The sequence below is a fragment of the Paroedura picta genome, chromosome 12 (genome assembly GCF_049243985.1).
Source record: "Paroedura picta isolate Pp20150507F chromosome 12, Ppicta_v3.0, whole genome shotgun sequence".
Classification (NCBI taxonomy): domain Eukaryota; kingdom Metazoa; phylum Chordata; class Lepidosauria; order Squamata; family Gekkonidae; genus Paroedura; species Paroedura picta.
In genome coordinates this window covers 34854399-34868706 of record NC_135380.1, presented here as the reverse complement: position 1 = coordinate 34868706, position 14308 = coordinate 34854399, and the positions used below count along the sequence as shown (strand labels likewise).

The 14308-nt window shown below is 45.5% G+C and overlaps 1 protein-coding gene across 8 annotated transcripts in view; it reads right to left on the bottom strand.

Moving 5' to 3' along the window:
• Nucleotides 1-3377: 3377 nt before the first annotated feature.
• KCNT1 (potassium sodium-activated channel subfamily T member 1) overlaps nucleotides 3378-14308 on the bottom strand; it is a 205474-nt gene continuing 194543 nt past the window's right edge. For all 8 annotated transcript variants that reach the window (XM_077305300.1, XM_077305302.1, XM_077305301.1 and 5 more), the window contains 2 exons: nucleotides 8769-8853; nucleotides 3378-7029 (listed from right to left, as the gene is read on the bottom strand). In XM_077305300.1, the coding sequence (XP_077161415.1) occupies nucleotides 6912-7029; nucleotides 8769-8853 (203 nt within the window). In that variant the 3' untranslated portion in view covers nucleotides 3378-6911. The remainder of the gene's footprint in view (nucleotides 7030-8768; nucleotides 8854-14308) is intronic.

Genomic DNA, 14308 nt, shown 5'->3' with positions numbered 1-14308 from the left:
CTTTTAAGACTTGCTGCATGCAGCTATTTTATTTTTTTAAAATTACATCCTGCCGTTAAGCAAGTTCACAAATATTATGTTTGTTTGTTGAACAAGAAACTCTCCAGCTTGGGTTTTCCACAACATTTTTTACAGGAGAGCTTCTCAAGATCAGTTCCTGAAGGGACGAACCCTTTGAAGTTATCAGGGCTGACAGCTTTAGTTCCAAGGGCATGCTCCTGCCTGATTCAGGGGGAACATTGGATAATTATATATCATTCCCTTAGAAGCTGGAGAATACTTTAATCCTCCATCACCTCTCAATAGGAACACACGTTAATAGAACTTAAAGTTTTTTAATCCACAGAGGTAATTCAGAAAACAGCAAATGGACCATGCAAGAAATCAGTATTCCTTCAGTTCAACATCTTCAACCTTTGCTACCTTGGTTGCCTATGTTATACCACAAAAAGGTTTTTTTTAATTAGTATTAAGATGGTTTTTGAGAAGAGGTAGCCATGTTAGTCTGAAGTAGCAGAACAAAATCTAAGCCCAGCAACTCCTTGAGGACTAACATAATTTTCCTTGCCTCACAAAAAATAAAATTTCTTTTGGTCTCCAAGGAGCCAATGGCCTTGCATATCGCTTTATTAGCACGGAAAAATTAACCTCCAAGATTGCCTTCCTTCATGAGAGAGAGAGGGGAAAGTGAGTGATCCCTGGCTACCATTTACGGTACTTGCCAGGGCTGGGCCTACAATCAAGGCAACTGGTCAACTGCATCTACTTCCTCAAGAGTTCCCTTGAGCTTCTCTACAAAACCATGAGAAGTCTTAGCCCAGGGGTAGTCAAACTGCGGTCCTCCAGATGTCCATGAACTACAATTCCCATGAGCCCCCTGCCAGCATTCGCTGGCAGGGGGCTCCTGGGAATTGTAGTCCATGGACATCTGGAGGGCCGCAGTTTGACTACCCCTGTCTTAGCCTATAGAAATAAGTGTCTGTCTGGATGGAAGGGACCAGCATGGGTAACTACTTAGCTAACACTACAGCTGGTCCACTGGCTACCTGGTTATGCACTGACCATGAAGCTACCTTGTGCTGCAATCGGCTGTCAGTCTAGCTTGGTCCTGCCTGCTGGTGGTGGCTCCCTGTCCTCGTCCAGAACTGTCCGGATGCCAGCCTCCAGGTGAGACCTGGGGATCCCCTGGGATTACAGCTCCTCCTGACTACAGAGGTCAATTTCTCTGGAGAAAATGGCTGCTTTGGAGCAGGCTTTTTCAACCAGGGTTTTGTGAAACCCTGGGATCTCTTGAGGGCCCTGGAAGGGTTTCCAAATAGGTGGGAGTTAATTTTTTATATATATATTTAAAAATGTATTAAACATTTATCAGGTGATATAACCATATATGGTTATGTTGACCACTTCCTCCTCCCCCTCAAAAATGGCCAATGATGGGCCTGGAGGGGGTAGGAAGGGGAGGGGCTATGTTTCCCAACCATATTCTGAGGCTCTGTAACCCTCCCCCCACACACACATACTAGGTCCCTGTCCTCCCCAGGTTCCATCCTGTTTCTCAACCTGGATTAGGCAGCCTACCCCCCCCCCCGTGGTATATTTCTTGTATATGTAGGATGAAACAGACTGCTCTCCTCCGCTGATATTTGCATGGCTTAGTTTGGTCCTACTGGGTGGAGTGTTTATTTCAGTTTCCAGTTTGCATGCTAGCGGGAGTCACAAGCTCTTCTAGTAAATAAACTGCTGACGCTTTGAGCCATCTCCTCTTTGCTGAATGGACTCAGGAACAGGTACTTGAGTAAGTATTCAAACCAGGGAACCCACAGCCAAAGGGGTCATTGCACCCCCATTCCCACCAGGGGGCACCTGACAACTCTATGCTCCATAGATGTATACCTATACTGGCTGGTGTTCTCAATCTAATTTCCCTCCCACATTGTTCCATTAATGTATTTTCAATAATTAAAACTTTGTTTTTGGAAAGCTGTTTTCTTTATTACCCTGCTCAAGTTTTTGTTCCACTTTAAATGAGAGTATCCCCCCTAAAGTCTGAAAAAACACCTAAAAAGCTATGTTTAAATTTCTATTGTAGCATTATAAACTGCAATACAACTATACTCCTACAGGTGGCAAATCATTTTCTTTATGTACTGACACCGGGTTGCATTTTATAAATAGAACAAATGGCGAATATAATTTTAAGTGGCACCCAAATGAGCCAAGACACAGTTTTCTCAATGATACAGACAAATATTCTTCCTGATTATGAATTTCTTCTAGCAGGAAAAGTAGTTACAAAAATAAAAATATATTTATTTTTACATATGCAAGGTCTAAAGAAATAGAAAAATTAAACATTTGATCTCTGTAGACCATCAACCATAGCTAAATACATTGCATTTCCTTTTTTTGTTGTTTGTTTGTTTTTTACATTGCAGCAGACTGTAAAATTAATGACATAGAAATAGCCTGTGGAAAATGTGCAAGGAGGATGTTTTGTTTTTGTTTAAAAAAAGATGAGCATTATTCTATATCAAGTTAGCAAAAACAAAATGAAATGTCAAAACACTGCAATTGATGGCATGCAATCGCTCTTGTTTTTAGATAATTTTGTAGATGATGGAACAAATCCATGATGAGTTTGACTTTCTGTAGCCATGTCAGTTCTCCAGATTGAGAAACAGGGCAAAAATTATCTGCTGGACCTATGAGAGCACAGTCCATTTGATTGGTGCACCCTAGGACAAACTTCTAGTCCTACAAGCTGTTTCATGATATAGTCCAACACTAGTTTATCGTTCCCTATTTAAAAAACACACCCCAGGAAATATCCCACCATTTACATTGCTCTTCTGGTTCTGGCTGTGTCTGAGCATATTTAACACACCTGCGAAGCTTTCTTATGCTAAATGGCGTCAGCTTGTCCATGGAGCTTGAAGGGTGCTGTATTGCCAACCTCCCTCTGAGAATCTTGGTGAGGCTCATGAATGCTGTCCAGAACTGAAATCATATATACTGACTGACCTTTCCAGTTCTAGGAATGCCACCTTGGGAATTTCGATAAAAATGGACGATTCCAAATTAGTGACAAGAGAGAAACAGAATCTATCCAGTGGCTTAATAAAGCTTGAAAAGATAAAGAGTCTCTTATGTTATTTATTCGGGCTTCGACTCTGCCAGAATGGTCTCTAGATTTTTTTTCCATTTTCAATCTTTCGTCAGTGGCAGTGAGTCCGTCCTTGTTAATATTTGAGTATAATATTTGAGTACAAGGACAGACTCACTGCCACTGACGAAAGATTGAAAACGGAAAACAAATCTAGAGACCGTTCTGGCAGAGTCGAAGCCCGAATAAATAACATAAGAGACTCTTTATCTTTTCAAGCTCTATTAAGCCACTGGATAGATTCTGTTTCTCTCTTGTCACCTTGGGAAGTTCGGCAACATGCAGTTTTGTGTGCTGGCTTTGACTCCCTCATTCTACTCTCCTGCAAGCTCATTGCATTGTTGCAAGTGCCTCAGTTTGCTTCACTGGTGCTGCTCCACCCTTGCAGCACAGATGCGAAGGGACACAGAGAACATGGCATGTGCAAGAAGTCGGTCCCTACTAGAGCACTTGCGTGTGCTATTTATGTCTGGAGCAGGCCACCGATGCGGTGCAAAGCAGTCACAACGACGTTGCAGGTCTTCCTAGCTGTACAATTCGTGGCACTGTCCTTTGGAATGTGGCCATGGCCACAGTGAAGGGACCTGTGCCTTCCTTATTTGGGCAGGTTCTTGGCCCTAAGAAAGCTTAACACTTCCCCAGCCTATTTCATGCGAATCCCCTTCCTGATGGCATGACTGGCACTGGTGCTGATTGGCACTCAGTTGGTTTTAATTTTCAACCCAAAGCACCTGTTGCTGTGTGGGGTAGAAGAGTGTGCCAGAAATCTGTGGTTACTCTAGGGTAGACCCCTTCCCCATGTCCCCAGAATCAAATTGCAATGGAGAAAATTTTTCAATGGTCATGCATTTTCATTCTCAGGGATTTCAGGGTGGGGCAGATTACCCAGTAAAATATGAGCATGTGAGAGAAATAAGGGGAGAATGAAAATAACTTCTGAATTTTGGGGCAGCTGGAATCTGGGATCTAGCTTTGGGAGAGCCGGCAGTTCTACAGATGTCTTAGTAAGTATGAATCCAGTGCTTGTTTGCAGGCTGCAATAAGGCAGGTTAAAGAAGATGCTTTTCTAGGTTTGGTCTGGGCAGCTCCTGGGATGCTTCTCCCCTTAACTTTTCATTAGAAGACTCTGTCTTCTAAGACTTGCCTAAAACAGGCCCACACTGCCCCCCCTGACTCTGAAAATTCATGGCATGTAACTCCCCCTCCCCATCTCATGGCACCACCATCTTATGCATCAGTGTGTTCCCCTCTTCAATTGGACTTCGCCAAGCCAACCTGTGAATGCAATTAAGAAAACAAGATCTGTCTTTCTGAATCAGGCCACAGGTCCATCTAGCAGAGTTTCCCCTGCCTGACGACTGACTGCCCTTGGGAAGCTCATCAAGAAAGCATGATGAAAGAAGGCCAAGTCATTTGCTCAATAGACATGGCTCCACTGTTGATCATGGAAGAAGAAGAGCTGGCTTCTTAATCCCCTGCTTTTCACCACCCAAAGGAGTCCCAAAGTACCTTGCGAACACCTTTCCCTTCCTCTCCCCTCACAGACACCCTGTGAGGTAAATGAGGCTGCGAAAGCTCTGAGAGAACTGTGACTGGCTCACGGTCACCCAGCTGGTCGCATGTGGAGGAGCCACATCAAACCCAGTTCTCTAGATTGGATGCCACCACTCTTTAACCACTACACCATGCTGGCTGTATGGGATCTATGGGATCACTTGAGTCCCTCCACACATACCTTTATGTCAGTGAAGACTATGGATACTGGGAGGGATGCTTTCCCCCTTAAGTTTCACCAGGCCATGATTCTGAGCTCAATTAATACAGAAATCCTGAAGCAACATTGCCAGGGTATTGCTAATGTTCTCAGCCATTTGCCAAACATGGCAGGCATGAGAGGACCTGCCCTGTGAAAACCCACCAAATGGGAGGGGATCAGAGCAAATTCAAGGAATGGCCAGATTTCAAATTGCAATCAGGATCGACCAGAAAGATCCATTTTGTGCTAATACTTAATTCTCATGCTCCATAGACAGAGCAATCCTTTCTTGTTATTTTTTACGATAGACCATGAGAGGCAGTGCATGTTTTTACTGACCTAAAGCATCCTTCGGTGCATGAGAACCTCTGATACAATCCAGCTCCCCACCTAGGGAAGAGGTTGAGTCTGCAAAGTGATATCCTTCACACTAAAGAGAAGGGGGAAATGTAGCCCACAGACACAAAATACCTAAACTTCTAAAGGGGTACCTGTTCTCAGAGCACTTTGCAGCATATTGTGCCAAGGACGTTTCCGCACACGACTCCAAGGATCAGTGTAAAGGCGACCTACAGCTAACCACGGTTCTTTCAGGACTATACCTGTATGTTTGCAAATCCACATTTTGCTGCATTTACAGTTTACATTAAAAATCCCTTTCAAAGAAACAACTAACCATATACAATTCGAGAGGGCCCCAAATGCAGTTCTGGACAATCCACGTTTGAGGTTTTCTAGGGCTATAATTCTCAGCCTCCTCTCACTCTTCCCCTTCCTTGTATATCATATTGTGAACTGAGAAAGCTTGCCCACTCCTTCTAGACATTATTGCCACCAAATTTCATCCTTATTAGACCTGACCACCCCTAGCAGAGAGCGACTATGAGAGGTGGCGAAAGTCCCTGCCTTAAAAGATGTAAAAAAACCCCCCAAAACATGGACAAGCAACTGTTGACAGTCCCTCAGAGGCATCGTGGAGGTTGGGCTACTGCTTTCTCAACGGTTCTTCTCGGTGGAGCTGAGACTATATTGCAATGCCAAGATGTACATGGTAGGGTGCGTTGACTTCACCTCTGCCCTTTGTAACCTTAAAGATGGAGAAGAAAATCCAACAGACAAACACACATGCATATCATTGTGACTTGCAGTCACCATATTTTTTTTATCATCTGACACTTTGGGGGTAGGCACGGGACATTTGACAAATCTGACCGGCGTAGTGCTCAAAAGAGATTTTCCCAAGACTCTGATCTTCAGTGTGCTCATCCCCCTACTTTTCTTTTGTCCGTCTGTTTTAAAGACCGGAAGACCCTACCTGGGCAGATAGATCCAGCTTTTGCTAGCCAACGGGCAACTCTCGTACCTTTACCAAGAGCTCCATTCCATCTGCCTTTCCTTCTAAGAGAACACAGCAACAAAGCACGCATCAAAGAGCACTTGCAATGAGAAGTCAACAGACCTAGCATGCTCTAAGTAATAACATACGCAATACCACATCAAGTTCAGTCTCGCCGTTTTGCTCTTCTGGCAAGTTGGTGGCCTTGCTTTCCGCATCGGATGGATGAGGCTCACCAATCAGTACAGCCGTCTTCGGCATGCTCACCCCCTTCGCTCCATGCCCAAGAAAGATGTTGTCACTAGTTATGGTACATTTTTAAACAAACCCTCCCCTTCCCCTAACCCACTCCAAACAAAAAAAATTACTAAGAGCAAAACATTCAGTCTTTGATCAGACGAGATGTCCTATAATTCTGATCGGTAGGCCCTTCAAGTGTTATGAATCCAGACTGGATACGTGGTGTCCCAAGCGCACCATGTGTTACACAACTGGCTGGTTGTCTTTGTAAACCTCGTGATCCCGAGTTCTTTGTACATCCCCATTAAAAAAAAACGATTCCACCCCTTTGGCACAGTTTGTCGTTGGTTCTGTTATGGTTCCATGCATTATCAAGAGGGGCAAATGATGCATTCCGTGCAAAAGGAAGAAAGGGCTCAGAGCTGTGTTTCGTCTCTTGTTTCAGGTGTACATGGGTCCCGCTTGCCACTGTTGCCCTTTCGACTGTGCGTCTCATTTTCCACGTGAGCTAAGGGGTCGGGTCGTATCAAGTACCTAGACAGAAATGAGGACATCAAGTTAACACCTCGGTCCAGCCACGAAACACATCGCTTGGGCTGATACGGCTGTTTGGTCCTTATCCAGCCTGCTGCAGTTATGATGCTGACTGGGGTGATCGGCTTTTCAGCTTGGGGGAAGATCTGCCAAATGTACACCCTTGTTTGCATCGATCCTTTCCAACTCAAATGGAGCCTTTAAGGGCTATATGCAGGGTATGGCGAGCTTTGTGAGTTCCCACTTTTTGCAGGGCCCACAATTCCCATTAAGTGAAATCATGGTAGTTCCAACAGATGAAAAAAAAAAAACAAAAACAGTTATGCGAATCAACCACGATGATCTCAAAAAACAAAACAAAACTTTTCATGGTATATAACAGGCTTTCTCAATTTTTTTTACCCCCGAAACGTTCTTCAGGCTTCAAGAGAAGCACCAGAAGTGGTGCAATCATGCAGAATATGGCTGCTGTGGACACGCCCACCGGGGGCCCCTCCACTTCCAGGCCCATCACTGGCCATTTTGGGAGGGGTGGGCGGGCTGACATGACCATATACAGTCATATTACCAGATAAATGTTTAACACATTTATCATCTAGAAACCACGGGATTTCACGAAACCCTGGTTGAAAAAGCCTGGTATATACAAATAATTTCTCCCAGGAGCTCTGATGACTTTCAAGGGTTGTCCTAGAACATCTAGTGGAGGCCAGCCCATTTTTCCTTTATGGTCATGGATCTGATATCCTCACTAAAATCAGGACAGCAGCCTGTGTGCACTAAAACTTGGTGTGTGTGCATTGGGGAGCATGCAGTGGGGGTGGAGTTTCTGGTTAGAGGTGAGAGGCCAGGGCTGAGTTCTTGAATCAATTAATTGAAGTAAACATATATCGTTTATGGTGACACCATAAAATGTAGACTCTAAAACCAGTTCAACAGAACATGTCAGGTAGCTTATGAATTACCAAAAACCAGTCCAAGTGGAGCCACAAAAACAAAAGTTACCCAGACAAAGAGTTCTGCAGCTGTGGAACATGGCTTTTCAGGCTGCAGTTTTGCACATCCTGTGCATCCATGTTCAGGGGGTGCTTCATCATGCTTTGGGTCAAACAACACACTCCCAGCAACATTGGGTTGGTTGCCATCTAGTCATGCAAGAATCCATTCATAAAATGGTTCATGATGGCAACCCCGGTCATCTTGAATACCTAAGAATGCGCCTCATGCATCAACTCTTTGGAATATTAACATGGACTTCAGGCAAATTTCTTCCCAATCTTGAAGACTACAATGGAGAAACTAAATGCTTTTGGCCCCTCATCCCTTTGGCAGAAACATTAGCCTTAATTCTATAGCTAGGAAGTTCTTCTGGTCATTTTTGCCTGTCCGAAATTCACAGAGATTAAGGTAAAGGTATCCCCTGTGCAAGCACCGAGTCATGTCTGACCCTTGGGGTGACGCCCTCTAGCGTTTTCTTGGCAGATTCAATACAGGGTGGTTTGCCATTCCCTTCCCCAGTCATTACCGTTTCACCCCCAGCAAGCTGGGTACTCATTTTACCAACCTCAGAAGGATGGAAGGCTGAGTCAACCTTGAGCCGGCTGCTGGGATCGAACTCCAAGCCTCATGGTCAGAGCTTCAGACAGCATGTCAGCTGCCTTACCACCCTGCGCCACAAGAGGCTCTTAAAATATGCTGAATGGGCTTGCAAAAATGCTCTTGATCGATTTCATACATACACTATGTCATTGAGCTCCAGCCGTGTGTCAGGAGGTGGGTTGATGAGGACGTAGGACAAGGTGTTCTGATGGTCATTCATTTCATCTGCAAGAGAGACACGTTCAGCTGGTAATGCAGCTGAGTGATACAGCAGAGACATGCTAGAGATAGGCCAAGACACCGCTGAACACTCTTTCTTTTAACCTCTGTCCCAAGAGCAAACTGCGGCCTCTCCCCATGAGTGTTCAGTGGAATCCCTGCAAGTCTACCGCAGGCAGTAGCAAATTCTAGGACGAGGCATGCCAAAATCATCACAGTGAGTTCAAGTTGGCTTCAGGTCAAGATGCTCCGCACAAGCAAGTCCATCCCGAACGGGCTGAGCCTGGCTCCATGAAGCAACCAAAAAACAGGACGTGGGAATCTGTTCAGCTTTGCAGGACAACTCAGAGAAGCTAATGTGCCACAAAAGCAACCGCATGAAAGAGGAATGGAGTGGGCCAGGAGGACCTAAAGGGATGCCACAGGCTGTGTAAGCATGATGTGGATATGCTGGCAAAATGTTAGCGAGTACGAGGGGGTGAGGTTATTCCTATGGATATCTTTCAGACTGGCCCTGTATTCTGAATGTGAATCCTGGCCTTTGTTTTCGAAGAAAGGCCTTTCCCCCTATCCCCAGACACTGAGATGTATGGTCCTTCTCTCTACCCTCTGTTGTCTACATGAACTGGCCTGATGGACTTGCACTCCAATGCACCTGATGAAGTCAGCTCTGGTTTTCAACAGCTCCAGTGTGTGTGGAATCAGATGATACTGGTTCAATAACAAAAGTGGCTAGGAAAGGACAGAAACCAGATTGCTGAGCCTCCTGGAGAATGGAAGGCAGGCTGAAAGGAAGGCTTAAGGACTAAATACGATCCTACAAGAGCACTGGTCTCGGTTAGTCATTTGCTTAGGAATGCTTCGATGATCTCAGGACTCCTGGAGACCAGGCTCAGCTTCCCTTCCGCTAGACCAGAGGTGGCCAAAGTGTGGCTCTCTGGAGGTCCATGGACTACAGTTGAGCTCTTGCCCGCAGGGGCTCATAGTAATGGTTGTCCATGAACCTCTGGGGAGACACAGTTTGGCCACTCCTGCACTAGATCTTTGCTCGCATATTTACAAGTCTGTCTTTCCAGCAGCTTGCTTCCTAGAAAGGAAGAAAGGAAGAAAGGAAGAAAGGAAGGAAGAAAGAAAGAAAGAAAGAAAGAAAGAAAGAAAGAAAGAAAGAAAGAAAGAAAGAAAGAAAGAAAGAAAGAAACCCTGAGATACAGAATTTGGAGGCAAAGCCTCTGCAAGTGACATTTGGCACAGCAGTGCAGGAGTGACCAAACTGTGGCTCTCCAGTTGTCCATGGACTACAATTCCCATGAGCCCCAGACAACAGAGGTGCTGGCAGGGGCTTATGAAAAGGTCAAACAGTGGCTCTCGAGATGTTCATGGACTACAATTCCCATGAGCCCCTGACAGCAGGGGAATGAGCTTGAATCAGGCTTGAATCTTGCCTCTGCCATGGATTTCCCCTTTATACAAACCAAAGAAGGCAATACAGGGGAAATCCTACTGACATCACTGAGAAGGTGGTTGTCAGGATTACAAGAAGACAGGGAAATGCTTTGAACATTCCAAAGCACCATATAAATGCTAATCATCGCAAAAATATGGTAGAATCATGAATGATACGCAGCTCTACCAATACATGTCAATGTCGTCCAACTCCCCTCCGCCCAGGCCACAAATCCTTTCTGATTATTAGGATTTGCAGTATTGAAGATCTGTTTCTCTGAATTTCGCACTATGTGGATGCGACTGGGCTCTTTCTGCTTCCCTCCGTTATGCTAACCCATCCCTCTCAATGTAAAATGGAGACTGGCCCGAGAGGCACAAGATGAGAGCAGATGAGACTCTTGACAGACAAGAACATGCATAGGTGAACCAGCCTGTACAGTTAGAAAGGGCACCCCAGTTTCCCTGATTCTTCCTGGCTATAGCTGGACATGCTATTGAATGCCTTGCACCCGGCAGACATGAAGACCAGCAGAAGGAACCATAGCTAAGTGGCAGAATGTTGCTTGAGTGAGATCATGAGTACAATCCTCTGACATACCCCCACCCTCTAAAGCAGGGGTAGTCAACGTGTGGTCCTCCAGATGTCATGGACTACAATTCCCATGAGCCCCTGCCAGCATTTGCTGGCAGGGGCTCGTGGGAATTGTAGTCCATGAACATCTGGAGGACCACACGTTGACTACCCCTGCTCTAAAGTATCTCAGGAAGCTGGGCTGAGAAAAAGGTCTGAGACCTTCATCTTAAGACCACAGAGGGCTCAGTGGGCCAGTGTTCATACAATGAACGGCTCTTTTGTATGTCAGGTGGCCGCATCTCAGTCTGACTCAAATCCTCAATCCACAACCAGCATAAAGGAAGAAGAAGAGCTGGTTCTTCATGCCCCCCTTTTCACTACCCGAAGGAGTCCAAAAGCGGCTTACAAGCACCCTTCCCTTCTCCCCCCCAACAGACATCCTGTGAGGTCGGTGGGTTTGAGAGAGCTCTGAGAGAACTGCTCTGCAAGAACAGCTCTGAGAGAACTGTGACTGACCCAACGTCAGCCAACTGGCTGCATGTGGAGGAAGAGTGGGGAATCAAACCCAGTTCTCTGGATTAGAGTCTGCTGCTCTTAAGCCCTACACCATGTTAGCTCTCCATTCCAGCAGTCCTTCTGACTGACAGAAGGCTGGGTGACTTCCGAGGAAGTCTTCCATGTTGAGGATGGAAGACGCATGCATAAATGTCATTCCAGGCCCATCGACCAGTCCCTCCACAGCTCCACCAAATAATGAGCCACTTGGGGTTGGCTCGAGCTTGTTCAATTGCAGCAATTAATAGTAATTTTTAATCCTCATGAGGGCAAGTTTGGAGAGGTTTAAAATAGTGGCTCATTATAAATCTGCTCATTATCCTAGTGCAGCTTGTTGAGGGTGGGCTGTGGGGTGGGGGAGTGAAGGCCTCCATGGAAGTGCAGTTTTGCAATGAATCCATGCACTGGATCAAGGCGCTGTGAACCTATGGAGTATATTGCTCTAGCGTCATAGCTGGAGAGGCCCCCTTGTTCAGCACTGCCGCCCCTTTGCAGCCAGATCTGAGCTACACGACATTTGTAAGGAAATAATACAAGATAAACAAATTTAAAGGATGTTCTCTAAACAGGATTCACAGGTCAATGAGGCCTGAACAGAAAGGTCTTACAGGCAAGGGATGCACTCATATCAATACATAATACTGCCCCTGCCCCAATTCTGTATTTTTGGAACTCCTTGGGCACATGTCTGCTAATTCATACTCCATGGCTTTCACTTCCTCTCTGCACCATCTTTGTGTAACCCAGCCTGATTGGTTCTGTTGCACTGCTATGTTATCCTGTTCATAACGTAATCTCTGATTAGTTGGAATTGCCAGTGCAGGAACGTGGAAACAACAGCACCCAAGGAACAAAATGGTACCAAAGCGGTAGCCTCTCAAAGACACAACAATGCCGAGCAGCCTTTTTAATGACCAGATAGCCTAACGAGTGAAGTGTTTGGGGTGAAATTTGAAAAGGACAATATTCAGTACAGCTCTAATGATAGTTTTCCATCCCTCGGTCCATCTATTCCATGCCTTTCTTTTAATCAGTTCTTAGAAGTTTCCAGCATGACTGATTGACAATATACCATTGTCAAGAGGAACCTGTATGAAACCTCTTTTCTCAGGGGGTGGGGGGTGGGGGTGGTTGTGTTCGTTCAATGGACAGGGAAATGCCAACTTTTAATCTGAAACGGTGTCTAATAAGGGACTGAAATTAAAATTCTGAGTACGCCGTTGTCCGCTTTGCTTGAAAAGGGGCCTTCCTGACTTCACCCTGTTCTCCACGTTATGCTAATCACCAGTGCTGCTCCACGGCTCATATCCCTTACTTGCTTTAAACTTACTTGCTTTATCCCTTACTTGCTTTAAACCCAGCGCCTAGTAATGGGTGGAGGGCCTATTGATTCACATTTGGGATATCTTGACTCCAAGGTGTCGTTAATGCTTAACAGGAGCCCCCACTGAGATGCCAGCTCCGGGAGTCCTTTCACAGTTGGCCAGACCGGTTTCCTCAGCTACCACTGACCACACTCACATGATCTTGTTTTGGCTCGCTAGAGCAGCCTTGGTCTTGCATGCCCGTGCATTGGGCCACATTAATTGAGAATCCCTTGCATTCCATTTTGGATTGCTGTCTCTTTGCTTATATTAGACATGGGGCAGGAAGGAGGACCTAGAGAGGAAAACCAAGTTCCCCAGTACTGTCTATTAAAATGATTTCCATTACATAGCTGTAGGATGAAGGAAGACCTCTTCTGTGTTATAAGAGGAGAGCCAACCCTCACTTGGATAGCCTGGGCATGCCTGATCTTGTCAGATCTTGGAAGCTAAGCAGGGTTGGCCTTGGCTAGCATTTGGATGGGAGACCTCCTGGGAAAACAAGGGTCATGACATGGAAGCAGGCAATGGCAAACCACCTCCAAAGGTCTGTTGCCTGGCTGCTAGACTATCCTACACTGGTAGGATCTACTGGCTACACTACACACATACAGTATGAGAAATAATTCAATACTGTAAACCTATAATCAAGGGTGCCCTAGACCTAACTATTATCTGCATAGCTGGCAGGTGGGCTGAGTGGTCGGGGCACTGAAAGTGGAATTCCTGGTGGGATTCATCCCATAAGGAACAGGGGATAAATGTAGTTGCACTTTCCACTTAAAGACATTGCAAGAACCATGGCACCTCCAAAACTGCCCTTCAGGGCAACATTGTCCATTCTGCTGCTTTTATAAGTGCAAAAGGATATCCTAGCAGAAGACCTGCACCTTTCTATTAGCTACCCCAGACCATGACAGATGTGGGGAAAAGCCAAGCTATGCTTAGCCCCAAAGACACCAATCCATGGCAAAGTAATTTCAAAAAGCAACTGGCAAAAAGTATAGGGTTGCCTTCATTGTCTGCTTGTAAGCTTCCTCATGCAAGCATCTGGCTTGAAACAAGATACTGGGCTACCCAGGTCTTTGGCCTGATTTGTAGGGCTCATCTCACTTACTTAAATCCAGGCTCAATCATGTGCATGCCAGGTGTTTTTTTGTAATTGTTTAGACATAGGCTGGAATCCCCCCCCCCCCTTCTGGTCACCTGAAGCGGATAAAATTCCTGGGACCTCACCAGGCTGACACCAACTCCTAAATGAAAAGTCTGTTTCTTTAGATTCTTTTGGCATCTTCAACCTCGTCAGAGAAGGGAAAACATGGGTGGGGTGGTGCTATAAACAGCAGCAAAACATTGCAGATGAGCTGCAAATTGGTTGGGTCTTCCTCTCCTGTCCCAGAATGGGTTTTTAGCCGGGACGCCATAAAAGATAGAACAATCATAAATCAAGCTAAATTTTCTCCTTGGTTTAGGAAAATTAAAACTGATTTTGATTAAGAAACATCAGTTGCCCTAAACTTAG